The 16,555-nt window shown below is 41.7% G+C and overlaps 1 protein-coding gene across 1 annotated transcript in view; it reads left to right on the forward strand.

Moving 5' to 3' along the window:
• Positions 1 to 16,555, forward strand: part of WDR49 (WD repeat domain 49) — a 306,857-nt gene that overhangs the window by 79,937 nt on the left and 210,365 nt on the right. The window contains exons 6-7 of the mRNA XM_075338561.1: positions 12,266 to 12,414; positions 12,666 to 12,899. Of these exons, the coding sequence (XP_075194676.1) occupies positions 12,266 to 12,414; positions 12,666 to 12,899 (383 nt within the window). The remainder of the gene's footprint in view (positions 1 to 12,265; positions 12,415 to 12,665; positions 12,900 to 16,555) is intronic.

Here is a 16,555-nt window from a genome sequence, read left to right on the forward strand (position 1 = left end):
AAAAAAAATCCTCTAAAATATAACTTGCCTAATAATTCTGCACACGGTGCAATCTAGAACTAGCCTGCCACTGTCTTTACTCTGCTACATGCAGAACTGGTTCTATACTCAAACTCATCTAGACACTAGTACATACATATACATCTATAAAGCAGCCTTTTATAATGGTATTTAATTAAAAACTGTATATACGAGTAAACAGTAAAGCTTGCTTTACACGTATCAATTTATCATGCATTCGCATGTGCGATCACACCCGCCCTCATCGTTTGTACGATATGGGCAATTTATTGCCCATTTCGCACAAACTCTGTAACCCCCATTACACGTACTTACCTTCCGAACGACCTCGCTGTGGGCAGCGAACATCCTCTTCCTGAAGGGGAGGGACGTTCGGCGTCACAGTGACGTCACACAGTGGCCAGCCAATAGAAGCGGAGGGGCGGAGATGAGCGGGACGTAAACATCCCGCCCACCTCCTTCCTTATGCATTGCCAGCGGACGCAGGTAAGCTGCAGTTCATCATTCCCAGGGTGTCACACGGAGCGACGTGTGCTGCCTCGGGAACGATAAACAACCGGAGCACAGAAGGACGTTCGATTTTATGAAAATGAGCGACGTGTCAACGAGCAACGATAAGGTGAGTATTTTAGCTCGTTCACAGTCGTTCATTTGTGTTACTCGCTACGATATGTCAAATGAGGCCGGATGTGCGTCACTAGCGATGTGACCCTGACGACATATCGTTAGATATATCGTAGCGTGTAAAGCGGTCTTAACACAAATCATAAACCACAAAGGGATAAAGTGTGCAGTACTCTATAGTTACCCGTATAGTCAATTGGGATAATGACAGTGGTCAAATACAGTAGATCCCACAGAATGACAGAATATAGTGTGTGAAATTGCCACAACACTTTGAATCCTGTACAACCAAGAGATACAGAGGACAGTGGTCAACGGGACCTCATACACTGATTAAATACAAAAAATTGCAATGTGCAAAATCACAATTGGCTACAACACTTCATTAAGGTGTAACCAACCAAAATAAACAGCTGAAAAAGAAGATAATAACCTATTGGATATGTGACGGTCACATGATTCAATAGGGGGCATGGCGCAACTAGGAAGTTGTTTGCATGCCATTTCTCCATACGCCTATGGCAGCGTGAATTCCTGGTGAGTTATTTGGGGTATGTTATTAGGGGTGGGGGTGTTTCTAATAGATAGGTGTCTTTAACATGTGACCATGTATATATACCTCATTTAGATGTTAGCCATTCGTTTATAACATTTCATTATATACCAGGTTGAGCACTACTGGTTGAGTAGCTCTAGATACATTTTGAGTGCAGTTCTTTCTCCCCTGAAGATCATGAATGGGGAAATGTGTCAGGAGTCCATGTGGCAGATATAAGGTCAGCCACAATGAGGGCCAGTTGTGTACTGCCCTTGTTAAAGCAGGAGTTTTCATACAATAAGGGTCAGTGACTTCCCAGACAGGGACAATTAGACCTGCTTTCAACACCACCAGAGACAATGGATTCCAATGGGCAAACATCTGTACATGGAATCCACTCAATGAACGATACCTTCTTGAGTGAAATCATTCCGTGTTTGTCCGTCTGTCGTGTGTTACATGTATGGGGATGTTATCCTAGCCATTTGGACCACTGTCCTATAGGTTATATATATTATCTCATTTTACAGCTGTTTAATTTGTCTGGTTTTACACCTTAATGAATTGTTGAAGCCATTTGTGATTTTGCACATTGCCATTTTTTGTATTTAATCAGTGTATGAGGTCCCGTTGACCACTGTCATCTGTGTCTCTTGACTGTATTGTGTCATTGTGTGGAATCTATTTGACCACTGTTATTATCCCGTTTGACTATACCGGTAACTGTAGAGTATTGCATGCTTTATCCCTTTGCGGTTCAGGATTTATGTTGGTTTTCACTTGTTGTATATACAGTTTTTAATGAAATACCATTATTAAAGGTTACGTTTTACCAACTTTGGTGCTTTTTCTATAATTCTCAAGTGTGAGGCTTTGTTGTCAGTCCCCGGGATATGATATTTTGTTCCCTTCCTGCTATTTTTTGTAGTGACAGGTTTCCATTAACGTGAAACCGTCACTAGATCTCACAATAAAAATTGCTTACCTTATAAAATAGATCTCTTTCAGAAATGCTGTATAACTCTGAGTTTGGTTAGACAGTATAACCAGTACCTTATACTTAATGAGACTGGTGTACTTACTTTTAAAATAATTAGACAGCTATTTTTAAATTTAATTTTCAAAGGTTACGTCCAACAAGGGTGTATAACCAGATCGCTGCTGGGTTGGAAGCAAGTCACCGTACACATAATGAACGATGTCACCTATGATTTCAAAGTCATATGCTACTTGCAGTTACAGTGCCTTGTGAAAATATTCGGCCCCTTTGAATTTTTTAACCTTCTCCTACAGTTCAGGCTTCAAACATAAAGATAAAAACTTTAAATGTTATGGTGAAGAATCAACAACAAGTGGGACACAATTATGAAGTTGAATGAAATTTATTGCTTATTTTAAACTTGTATACAAAGTAATAAACTAAAAATTGGGGCATGCAATATTATTCGGCCCCTTTAACTTAATACTTTGTAGAGCCACCTTTTGCTGCGATTACTGCTGCAAGTCGCTTGGGGTATGTCTCTATCAGTTTTGCACATCGAGAGACTGACATTTTTGCCCATTTTTTTCTTTGTAAACAGCTTGAGCTCAGTGAGGTTGGATGGAGAGCATTTGTGAACAGCAGTTTTCAGCTCTTTCCACAGATTCTCGATTGGATTCAGGTCTGGACTATGACTTAGCCATTCTAACACCTGGATAGGTTTATTTGTGAACCATTCCATTATAGATTTTACTTTATGTTTTGGATCATTGTCTTGTTGAAAGACAAATCTCTGTCCCAGTCTCAGGTCTTTTGCAGACTCCAACAGGTTTTCTTCAAGAATGGTCCTGTATTTGGCTACATCCATCTTCCCATCAATTTTAACCATCTTCCCTATACCTGCTGAAGAAAAGCAGGCCCAAACCATGATGCTGCCACCACCATGTTTGACAGTGGGGATGGTGTGTTCAGGATGATGAGCTATGTTGCTTTTACTCCAAACATATTGTTTGGCAGTGTGCCCAAAAAGTTCGATTTTGGTTTCATCTGACCAGAGCACCTTCTACTACATGTTTGATGTGTCTCCCAGGAGGCTTGTGGCAAACTTTAAATTACACATTTTATGGATATCTTTGAGAAATTGCTTTCTTGTTGCCACTCTTCCATAAAAGCCAGATTTATATAATGTACGACTGATTATTGCCTTATGGACAGACTCTCGCACCTCAGCTGTAGATCTCTGCAGTTCATCCAGAGTAATCATGAGCCTCTTCGCTGCATCTCTGATCAGTCTTCTCCTTGTTTGAGATGAAATTTTTGAGGGACGGCCAGCTCTTGGTAGATTTGCAGTGGTATGATACTCCTTCCATTTCAATGTAATTGTTTGCACAGTGCTTCTTGGGATGTTTAAAGTTGTGGAAATTTTTTTGTAACCAAATCCAGCTTTAAACTTCTCCACAACAGTATCACGGACCTGCCTGTTGTGTTCCTTGGTCTTCATGATGCTATCTGCGCTTTAAACAGAACACTGAGACTATCACAGAGCAGATGCATTTATACGGAGACTTGATTACACACGGGTGGCTTATATTTATCATAATCAGTCATTTAGGACAACATTGGATCATTCAGAGATCCTCAATGAACTTCTGCAGTGAGATTGCTGCACTTAAAGTAAAGGGGCCGAATAATACTGCACGCCCCAATTTTAAGTTATTTATTTTTCACAAAAGTTTAAAATAAGCAATACATTTCGTTCAACTTCACAATTGTGTCCCACTTGTTGTTGATTCTTCACCATAACATTAAAATATTTATCTTTTATGTTTGAAGCCTGAAATGTGGGAAACGGTTGAAAAATTCAAGAGGGCCGAATACTTTTGCAAGGCACTGTAAGAGATCCAGCAGGGTGCAATGTGCACCAGTTTCATCTCGGCCTCATTATGTTCGCTGCCGAATGAGATCACAGTAAAGATCATTAGATGCCATGTTATAATGCTATTTCACAACCTAAGGTATAGTGTAGCCGTAATCTAATATTTTTCAGACTGAACTGTAAAAGAATCCAAGGTTTAGATAGTTTATAATGATGGTAAGGAAAAGTCCCTATTTTGTCTTTATGTTTCACTATTGATTTTTTTTTTCATGTTCCTGTAAAATATTAGGCTAGAACAACACTTCTACAGTGTGTTCTCCTGGATTGCAAAGAACTGTATTCAAAGAATTGTATTCCGGCATAATGTATATGAAAAAAACCCATGCATAATATGTACGTATAAGACATACTGTATACTTTTTCCCCATTATTATCAAAGGGATATGTATTGAAAAGTACCGTATAGCACTGTGTTTCTAAAATGTGTTCTTTCTGCAACATTAAAAGTTAGTTGAAAAAAGAATAAAAAAAAAATATTATTTAATATTATTATAGTGACATTTATTTCATGGCACATTACAAGTGAAAACACTGTACATAAAAACAAGTACAACAATCAGGAACATTACAAAAACAGACTGGTACAGGAGGAGAGAGAACTCTGTCCGTAAGGGCTCACAGTCTACAGGTGAGGACAGAGCTGGTTCCGTAGTATTTTACTGGTCTGAGGGGTATTGTAGGTTGTAGGCTTGTTGAAAGAGGTGGGTCTTCAGGTTCCTTTTGAAGGTTTCCATGGTATGCGAGAGACTGATATTCTGGGGTTTAGTGTTCCAGACTATGGAGGATGCACAGGAGAAATCGTGTAAGCGATTATGGGAAGTGGAGATAAGATGGGAGTAAAGAAAGAGGTCTTGTGAGGATGTGAGATTGCGTGCAGGTAGGGAAATTAGGTCACAGATGTATGGAGGAGAGGTTGTGGATGGCTTTGTGTGTCATGGTTAATGTTTTGAACTGGAGTCTTTGGGCAATGGGAAGCCAGTGAAGGGATTGGCAGAGTGGCAAGGCCAGGGAATAATGAGGGGAGAGGTGGATTAATCAGGCCGCACAGTCTAGGATAGATTAGAGGGGTGCAAGAGTGTTGGAAGGGAGGCCACAGAGCAGGAGGTTGCAGAAGTCGAGGCGGGAGATGATAAGGGCATGCACTCATTTTTTTTTCTGATTCTTGGTTAAGGAATGCACAAATCTGGGAGATATTTTTGAGTTGTAGTTGTCAGGAGGTCAAGAGGCCTTCGATGTGTGGCTTGAAGGATAGAATAGAGTCGAGGGTTACTCCTAAGCAATTAGCTTGTGAGACTGGGGAGAGTGAGCAGCCATCAACTTTGATGGATAGGCTTGTTGAAGGGGTTGAGAGAGAAGGAGGAAAGATAATGAATTCAGTTTTGTCCATGTTAAGCTTTAAGAAAGAATGTTTACAAAACATTTGTAGACATATATGTCAAGATTCCAATAGGCATAGGTTGATAAGTGACACACTCTTCCATACGTTTTTACGTATATGTCTTACGCATAAATCTTACACCTGCAGACGAACAAATGTGAACCAAGTCTAACATATTATTAGATGCCTATATTGACATTTGATGCAGAAATTCAGTTAAAAGTAATTTTTAATAACTTTAATCAGTTTATTAGAAATAAATAATTAAAAACAATTATGTAGGCACCCAGTGTTGGTAAAACAACAGCTGCAGGTCCCACCTGTGAGCTTTACCATGGCTTAATATCAAAATAGAGGGGGAAAAAAAGAAGTAGGGTTCGCCCCATTTTTTTTTTATATCCATCCACAGTAAAGCAGACAGGTGGAGGCTGGTATTATCAGGTTGGAAAGAGCCATAATATTGGCCCTGCCCAGCCTAAAAATACCAGCCAGCAGCTGCTAAAGATTGTCGCCCTGGTGTGGTGGCAATCGAGTTAATATAAGGGGTTAATGACAGCTATGATTTGTCAGCTACCATCAAGCCCTGGATTAGTAATGGGGAGGATGAGGAGGGATCTATGAGACCCCCATTACTAATTCTGTAAGTGAAAAGAAATAAAACACCAACACTGAAACAATCCTTTGTTTGAAATAAACTACACACATTTTCTTTCACCCCTTTATTAACCTCCAAAACAGCCTTGCAGATCTGAAGTAATCCATTAGAAGTCCCACGACGATCCCATTTTTGCTACATACTGTACTAAAGTGGCAGCACGTGAGCATATTAGGGAACATGCCTGCCCACTGTGACTACAGGCAGACACTGACTGAGCCACTGCTGTGAGTGGTGACGTCAGTGAGTTTACCTGCGGTCACAGCTGGAGGGTCCCATGCTACCCCAGGTGTGACCTTAGGTGAACTCATTGAACTCAGTGACGTCAGCTCAGGGCAACTCATTGAGTTTAATCAGACCTACATCTCCTGGCAGAAAAACGCGTTTTTTTGCCAAGAGATGCAGATTTGGTGCTGGAATTTATACACCACCTTCCTGCACCAAATCTGTATCTTCTGGCAAACAAAGTACCTAAATAGGATGCAGTCTCGATGTGAAATTGAGGCTTTTTTTTCCAGAAGATGCAGATTTGGTGCAGAAATTTGGTGTATAAATCTAGCACCAAATCTGCATCTCCTGGCAAATAAAAACAAAAGCACAAAAAAAACGCAGTTATCAAGCCATTTCTGTGTGGTTTTCTGCTAGGAGATGCAAATTTGGTGCAGAAATCTGATGCAGACATTGTTGAACCAAATCTGCATCTCGTGGCATAAAACTGCCCCTAAACTGCATTTTTTTTTTTGCAAGGAAATGTAGATTTGGTTCTGAGATTTATATACCCAATATCTGCACCAAGTCTGCATCTTCTAGCAAAAATCTAAACATGATGGAGTTTTGATGCATTTTTTTGCTAGGAAATGCAGATTTTGTGCAGGAATGTCTCCAACCCAATACTCAATGTGAACACATTGCCTAATCCAGTAATCTGGCATTGAGGTCAATGACTTCTCCTAAGGTGAGGTCAGAGGGTTTAATGAGTTCACCTCAGGTCAGTTCACTTGAGATCACAGCTGCAGTAGTGTGGGACAAATCACAGCTGTCATCAACCCCTTATATTCCCCTCGATTGTCACCGCACAAAGGCAATCGGGATGAGCCGGGTAAAGTGCCAGAATTATCGCATCTAATTGATGTGACAATTCTGGGTTGATGCGGGCTGCCATTTTTAGGCTGGGGAGGACCCAATAACCATAGCCTTTCTCAGGCTGAGAATACCAGCCAATAAATCAAGCATAAAAACACATTAATAGACAAAGGTGAAATAATACAGAAATACACCCAACGGTAATAATTTTTGGCTCCAGCCGATCCCGGGTAGTGTCTCTTTCCTGGTCGTCTCTGTGCTCGCCTCGCCCTCCTGCCTTGCGCCCTCGCTCACTGAACCTTGTATCAGTCCCGTGAACCCTGTGGAGTGGTGAGAAGCTCTATCTCGTTGGTCCTTGACGGTTATCTTCCAGTGAATTCATGGCGGTGGTACCTTAGGTGCGTGAAGACACCTCAGCCGTTGCTTTTGCTAGCGGAGCCCGTAGGTTATACTCCTCTAGCCTAGGGACCAATCCCATGGTGCCACCCAGTCCTTCCACCTGTAGATTATATGTGGAACAAGGCCACGGAAGGTTAAATCCCATGGTGTCTAGGACCCTTTTTGTTGGTGCCCGGGCCAAGCGGTTCCTGCTCTAGGCCACGGGTCTTAGCTCCTCCACTGCTCCTCTTTCTCTCTGACTAACTAACTCCACACTTCACACTGTGTTACCACTTGTACTGTGTTCCCACTCCTACGACTCCAACCAACATCCGGGCTTCGGGTATAATCAAGCCCTCTGCTATGTCTGATGAAGTGTTTCTGAGCCTGGGTGTCGTGCTTTTGTGTAAACCGGTGTTGACCTCCTCCTTACCCAAGATGGAATGCCACACCTCTGACTGAAGTGCAGTACCTCTGTGGTGACTGAAGCCTCAGGGGCGCCACATTACAGTCATGGCAAAACTAATGAGACTGACACAGAGTTTTGTTTTCACAAAATTTGCCTCTTCAGTTTTAATAGTGTCAATTAGCATTTTCTCAAGATTGCTGTGGAGATTAAAAGGTGAGTTTTACCATGAATCCTCTGTCATGCCAGTAGTAAAGTATCCAGAGAACATTCATGTGTGTGTTGTTTTACTTCAGGGAATTGGGTTCACTCACAGGTTTGCCTAAGGGGCACTTTGCACACTACGACATATCAGTTGCGATGTCGGTGGGGTCAAATCGAAAGTGACGCACATCCGGCGTCGCAGTCAATATCGTAGTGTGTAAATCCTTTTTGATATGATTAACGAGCACAAAAGCGTCGTTATCGTATCATCGGTGTAGGGTCCGGCATTTCCATGAATTGGGAAATACCGATGTTACGACGATGTTCCTCGTTCCTGCGGTAGCACACATCACTGTGTGTGAAGCCGCAGGAGCGAGGAACATCTCCTACCTGCGTCCTGCGGCTCACGCCGGCTATGCGGAAGGAAGGAGGTGGGCGGGATGTTTACGTCCCACTCATCTCCACCCCTCCGCTTCTATTGGCCGCCTGTCGCGTGACATCGCTATGACGCCGCATGACCCGCCCCCTTAATAAGGAGGCGGTTCGCCGGTCAGAGCGACGTCGCAGGGCAGGTAAGTGCATGTGAAGCTTGCGTAGCGATAATGTTCGCTACGGCAGCTATCACCATGATATCGCAGCTGCGACGGGGGTGGGGACTATTGCGCACAGCATCGGCTTGCGATGTCGTAGTGTGCAAAGTGCCCCTAAGAATGCTGTCATTAATTAAGAATGGTAGCTAAATATCCTCCAAGAGCAATTTCTCCCTATGATTCAGTAGCAAAATGCTCTTTCCAACGTGACAGAGCACCATGTCACAAGAAAAGAAATAACTAAGTAGCTCGGTGTATACAACCTTGAAATTTGGGTCCATGGCCAGGAAACTCCGGAGATTTCAATCTTAGGGAGCTTAAGGGTCAATCCTCAAATAGCGGGAAGAGAAACAAAAACACAGAAATTGGGATAAACAGAAAGAAATTATTAGGTAACAATGGGTTGTCCCGATTCAGGATTTGGCCCAAAATCAGATATCCATCATGTCAGTTTCAATTGCAGAAGTCTGAATAAACTTGGTATATGTCAATTAAAGCATACAAACTTGTAAAATACTTATAACTGTACTTCAGTAACCAACAAAATATTTGACTAAAAGATCTAAAACATTAAGAAAAAAAACTTTATGAAAATTAAAATTTGTGTCAATCTGCAGACACTTGTTTGTGATTGACCATTTCTAGGTGGTCAGGTATGATGCTAATCTTTTACATCAAGATTGTTAAGCCTCTGGATTAATGTTTCTGGGCAAGAAAACAAAAAAACAAAAAAAGCCACAAAAAAGTTTTTTGCTCAAGTAAAATGCTGTGTTAATCGACCATAATAAGGAAAAGTGAAGGACATGAAACAATGTAATGGAAAACCTGGCATAAAAGTTTATCGTGTAGGTGGACTCTACCTTCATTAGCTTCTACTCTGATACATGGATAATGCAGGGAATTCAGCTCTGGTAGGCCATGGCAGGGATGCAGTAAAGAAGCACACATGAGTTTTCAGTCCAAAAAAGGGTCAGTGTTTAATTCACACTCAACAAAACAAACATAAGAGTATAGTCTTACTTCAGAGCAGGGATATAAAAGGAAAAGATCCAGTTTGGCATTCACCATCGCACAAAGTCCAGGACATACCAGTCCATTCAGATATGGATTTCTTTTTCTTTCACACAGACAGGCAGCCTGCTTCAGTTCTCCAGCCCAACCACCCCTACACTGAGAAGTTCTGTCTACCTATTTATGCTGTGCTAATCATACACCTGTGCACATCAGGCACTACCTCAAAACCTGAACAAGCAGAGAAGATCTAGGCCAGGATAAAACTCTTCTCTGCTGCTCACCAGTGCAAAAGGCACATGCTAGGAGGAATATAGCTCCCATCAATCACCATACCCTTTACTGCGTCACAATAGGTACAGCGTTATAGTAGTGTAGAATCCATCTGAATGAGGTACAGGTCTGGATATATGATTTATACAAGTGGATTAAAACCTGCATTACAAATCTCACATTGAAAAATCACAGTAAATGTAGCAATGATACAGTTTACAATTGTCTAAATATTCAGTGATTGTATCTTTGTGTTTGCCTATGTATTGCAGTAAATACAGTATGTAGTGACATACATGTCTGCTAATTTTCATGTAATGTGTGTGGTCGTCATTTGCATTTTGTTGAGTATTCATCTGTGTTGTCTGGTTTAATAAAAAGAATTTGGAGGGTATTTATCAAGTGTTATAAGGTACAAGAATAGAGAATTACTAAAAAAAGGAACAAAATGTGCCAAGTGGCAAATGTAGCAAAATATGTTTTGCTTAGCTTATTACACGTCGAAGATACTTTTCCTTATGCTTCCTAATTGTTGTCTTACATTTTTATTAATCATTTTAGCCATAAAGTGAAGTAGATTTTAGTAAACATGGCACAATTTACAAAATGATTGGCTACACATCTTTCTTCCCATGTTTCAAAATTGCTGAGACACAAAAGTATCAAAAACACATACACACATGGTTAAAATTGTTGTTACCCCTCGTTTAATGAAAGAAAAACCCACAATGGTCACAGAAATAACTTGAATCTGTCAAAAGTAATACTGAATAAAAAATCTATGAAAATTAACAAATGAAAGTCAGACATTGCTTTTCAACCATACTTCTACAACATTTTTTAAAACGTAAAACTCATAAAATAGGCCTGGACAGAAATGATGGTACCCTCGAAAATAACGTGACAAAAGGGACATGTTACATCATTCCACTAATTAGCATCACAGGTGTCTAAAATCTTGTAATCAGTCAGTGGCCTGTATATAGGGCTACAGATATTCACTGTGTTGTTTGGTGATGTGGTGTGTACCACACTCAACATGGACCAAAGGAAGCAAAGGAAAGAATTGTCTCAGGAGATTAGAAAGAAAATTCTAGACAAGTATGTTAAAGGTAAAGGTTATAAGACCATCTCCAAGCAGCTTGATGTTCCTGTAACTACAGTTGCACATATTATTCAGAAATTTAAGCCAACCTCCCGGGACGTGGCCGCAGGAGGATGATTGAGGAAAAATCAAAGAGGTGGATGATACGAATGGTAACAAAAGAGCGCAGAAAGACTCCTAAAGAGATTAAAGGTGAACCTCAAGCTCAAGGAACATCAGTGTCAGATTGCACTATCCGTTGTTGTTTGAGCCAAAGTGAACTTCATGGAAGACGACCAAGGAGGACACCATTGTTGAAAAAAAAAAACATAAAAAAGCCAGACTGGAATTTGCCAAACTAAATGTTGACAAGCCACAAAGCTTCTGGAAGAATGTCCTATGGACAGATGAGACAAAAATTGAACTTTTTGGCAAGGCACATTAGCTCTATGTTCACAGATGGAAAAATGAAGCATATAAAAAAAGAACACTGTCCCTACTGGGAAACATGGAGGAGGCTTGGTTATGTTCTGGGGCTGCTTTCGTGCATCTGGTGCAGGGTCTCTTGAATATGTGCAGGGTATAATGAAATCTCAAGAATATCAAGGAATTCTAGAGAGAAATGTGCTGACCAGTGTCAGAAAGCTTGGTCTCAGTCGCAGGTCATTAAATGAGGGGTACCAATAATTTTGACCACGTGTGTAATAAATATGAACATAAATAATAAGTGCCGTCAATGTGCCAGAATTTTCACAAGTTTTAGAAAATTATCCTGATAATTTTGTGGTATCTGGGAGCATAAAGGGTTAGGGGTTTTCATATACCATGCCTCAAAGGGATGGTTTATTGTGGCATCACTGAAGGATTAAAACTTAGTTACCAACACAAAGGTTGGTGAGTATGTATGAAATATATAAAACAGTATACTCGTCAAGTCACAATTTACAATATGACTGTACTTCATTTCTTCTCAAATTTCCTCAGGTGACTTATCATTGATAAATATGCAACAATGCAGCCTAGCTTATGAGATCTCCGTATTAAGTGTATAAACATCAAATATAGATATCAACTCTACAAAGTCTTATTTTTTCTTTTATAACAGCAACTGCTGGAATTGATCATAAGATTTGTCTATGGAACCCATATGTCGTCTCCAAACCCACAGGCATTCTGCAAGGCAACATGGCCAGTGTGATCACAGTCAAATTCATTGCCAGTCGTAAACAGCTGTTTAGCTTTTCTAAAGACAAGGTGAGATTAGAATACCTAGTAATAATGGAGGGTAATGTAAATGCAGCCTATGTCTTCAGATACAATGTGCTTGTCCTGGCACAGTTTGCTTTTTAACTATCTTGCAGAGTCTGTTGTTTTTATTAACACAAATAAGACAATTTTCCCTATCCTCATGTCTTCTGTAATGTCCATGTTCATGAGAATACATCTCTGTGAAATGCAGCCAGGACCTTAAGTGATTTACTATCGTACTATATATTATCTTGTAGGTGTTGAGGGTCTGGGACATCCATCATCAGGTGTGCATACAGCGCATAGCTGGAATCTTCCCCAAAACTCAGGAATTTCAATTGTCCCTTTACTTCTATGAGCCCCATGGACGCCTATTTCTATCTTTCAACAATCAGCTTTCAGTACTGGAGATGAAAAAAGAGGCCAGTAAAAGAGTTACGAGTCATGAGAAGCCAGTGACATGTGTGCTGTATAACTCTACATTCAAGCAGGTATATTTTATTTAGATTAATTCCTTTATAACACCCCCATATTTACTGCTCTATTCTGTGTTTTGTTGTGTATAAATATTGTATGTGACTCTTCAGATTTTGTGTTATACTGAGCCTGATGAAGAGATGTGAGTTGTCTCGAAAGCTTGCTATATATTACCATCTTGTCAGTTAGCCATTAAAAGGTATCAAACAAAGAGGATTCTCAGTTCTTTTAAACATTTACTGGCTAATATGGTACAAATATATATTTTACCTGCATCATATTCCAGAACTCTTTACAGGAATCATCATCAATGATCTCTAGTCATGCCTTAGATTTGATCCGGCAGCCACCTATGCTGTGGTCCATTTCCCTATCCAGTGAGCCACAGTTAGGTTTGGTTGCTGTCCTGCTTCTAAACACTTTGTTTGTGTTCATTACCTTTCTGCCAACAAGTGTTTCCAATGCTGTAATTCAGTCTGCACTATCACCTGGCGAGTGTAACTATTAAAAGATTCCACAGGCTTGCATTTCCAGCTGGTGATATTTCTGAAGTGGACCCTGCTTGGAATTCTCGGAATGCCTCTCTTGTCCAAACTGAACTTTTACACGGGCTAGAATAGAACCTGCAAAAGGAAAATGAAAACACCTGAAATAACTGGGAGGAGTGCACAGACAAAGGACACCACTCCATAATACAAGCTAGCCCATAGAAAAGGTCAGTTTGGACAAGAAAGGCATAGAAATTAGAATAGGACCCAGTGAGAGTTACACCTTGACGTGGGTTCTGGGCAGAAGTAAATTTGGCCACCTTTATTTGCTAAGTAACTCATATTTTAAAAAATAATACTTTTTTCACGTTTTCTTGGCAGTAATGCATATTCATATTCCAATGTTCATCATCTACATTCTTGTTTTTTCGCCTTCCCTTTACTTGAGTGCAACTGCTATTTTGAATATTGTATGTCATGTTCAGTATGCACCAGTTCAGACTATGAGATTAGGAAGTGCCACCAATTTTTATAGTTCATCTTAGTCATTTAGTTAGGGTTGTTTCAGTCTGCGCAGTGGCCTTTAGGAACTACACAGCTGGGACCTGTAGTCTGTACACAAATCGGCCGGATCAGTTGTAGTAGTTTGAGTTAAACCTTAATTTACTTTATTTTCCACATGTGCACTATATTACACATAACACCCCTTTGGGGCTTATAATTTAAGTTTCCTATCTGTATGTCTTTGGATTGTAGTTAGATAACCAGAGTAACAGGAGGAAACTTACACAAAAACGAGGAAAACATAAAATTCCTTGCTGTCACGCTGTACAAAGGCTAGTAAGACGTAGTACAGCTTATTCCCCACTAGGTGGCAGCAGAGTAGTGAAGGAGAGACAAAGAAACACTGTAACGGAAAGACAGGTGTAGAACAGCAGACTAACTTCAGCAGGCAGTTAACAGGCGAACAACCAGGGGGCAATAGAGTTGTCAAACAGTCAGAGTCTAGCAAGGAAAGTCGAGTCACTGCAAAGGGAGGATCAATATCAAAGTCATAAAACAGAACCAAGTCGGAAGGTCAGGTATGCAGCGGGAAACACAAAAAACCGAGAGGAGAGGGAAATCAGGGACCGGGACAGGCAGATGAACAGGTGAACGGGGAAGGGTCAAAGTCAGGACACAGTAGCAGGGAGGCAGAACAGATCGGGAACACTCACCAGAACCAGTATACACGCTGCAAGGCAGAAATATCACTGACACTGAGCCAGAGGTAGAGAGGCAATATATAGCATCCTGGGATCCAGAATGAGGCAAGGGAAGTTAAACCCTGACCTGACCATACCAGAGCTGGGTGTAACCAGCAGCAGGGAAAAGCTCGCCTGGATCATGACACTTGCTTTACAGATGTATTTGGTGGGATTTGAACCCAGGCCCCCGATGCTGCAAGAATACAGGGCTAACCAAATTTCACTGTACTAATCCTTTTAAATCCAAAAATCAAATTTAGGAAATCAACAGGGTTGAGTCTAACTCCACTAATATGTGACCATGCTTTGTGACAAGTGCCCAAGAAGTGCACTATTGAGAGGTGGGAGCAAGGAGGAAGAGAGCAGCCCCCATCCTCAATTGTCAGTTATGTGATCCTGAGATGTCACCCACATCTTATAAGGGTGTCATTACTAGAGTTAAGCGATGTTCGAGTCGAACGGGTCGGCAATTTCATGTTCGAGTGATTTTGGGGGGTCTTCGAGTCGTTCAATGAACTTGAATGATTTGCTTAAAGTTCGGCAGTTCGAGTTACGTTTGAGAACGGTTCGATCACCAAAAACGTAACTGTAGCTTTTTACAACTGGATGTGCAGGGAGCCATCGCTGGCAGCCTGCGGTAAGCTGGTAACCAGGGTAAATATCAGGTATCCAAGGAAAGCGCTTTGCTTAGTAACCCGTTGTGTACCCTGGCTACGTGTGCAAAAATCCCCAGAAGCCACACAGAAGCACTTCCATGTGACCTCTGTCGGATGCCGCTGCAGTCTGTGTCCCGCTCCAGCCCCAGCCCCGCGGCTGCCCGCTCAGCAGTGTCCGCAGCTGCCTGCCCTGTAGTGTGTCCGCAGCTGCCCACACTGCAGTGTCAGCAGTCTCGGGGATGACAAGCGCTGCCGTTAGAAGGTTAGTAAAGTTCCTTACCTGCGGTGATGAAGTCCTGCCCTCCTGACGTCAGTGCTATCACTGTTTTCCATGGCCGCCGCTTGTCACATCTCTCGCTGCCGACCCGAGACTGTGACTAGCGGTGACGTCACAGTCCGCTCGCGATACTTGGTTTGTGAAGGCGGCAGTCATTGAACTCAGTGACATGGCTGATGTCAGGAGTTAAGCGATCACCGCAGGTAATGTATCTCGCTAACCTCCTGACAGCAGCGCTCGTCATGCCCTGCAGTGACAGCGCTGATGTCAGGAGTGAAGAAGATCATCACAGAAGGTAATTATCTCATCTAACCTCCTGACAGCAGCGCTCGTCTTCCCCTGCAGTGACCTGGGCTGACCTATTGATTTTAGCTCAGGTCACTGCACTACTCTCCCAGCCAATATGGAACATTCTGTTCTTCATTGACTGGGACATTGACTATGGTATGGATCGTCATGGGACCCCCTTGGATTACACCAGACTTGGATTTGTTTTTCTTTCTAATAAATTGGTGAAAGAGGGAATGTGTTGAGGAGTGTTTTTTCAAATAAAAATGTGTTTGTCGACTATTTTTTTTTATTACTGACTGGTTTGGTGATGTTGGGTATCTGCTGGACGCCTGACATCACGAACCCCAGGGCTTGATGCCAGGTGACATTACACATCTGGTATTAACCCCATATATTACCCCGTTGGGCAACGGGATGAGCTGGGGCGAAGCACCAGGATTGGCGCATCTAATGGATGCGCCACTTCTGGGGCGGCTGCGACCTGATATTTTTAGGATGGGGAAAGTCCAATAACCATGGACCTCCCTAGTCTGAGACTATCAGACCCCAGCTGTCCGCTTTACCTTGGCTAGGGATCCAATTTGGGGGAACCCCCACGTGTTTTTTTTTTTTTAAATTATTTATTTAATTTAAAATAACAGCATGGGGTGCCCTCTGTTTTGGATTACCAGCCAAGGTGAAGCTGCCAGCTGTGGTCTGCAGGCTGCAGCC

The sequence above is a fragment of the Anomaloglossus baeobatrachus genome, chromosome 3, assembly GCF_048569485.1.
Source record: "Anomaloglossus baeobatrachus isolate aAnoBae1 chromosome 3, aAnoBae1.hap1, whole genome shotgun sequence".
NCBI classification, from domain to species: domain Eukaryota; kingdom Metazoa; phylum Chordata; class Amphibia; order Anura; family Aromobatidae; genus Anomaloglossus; species Anomaloglossus baeobatrachus.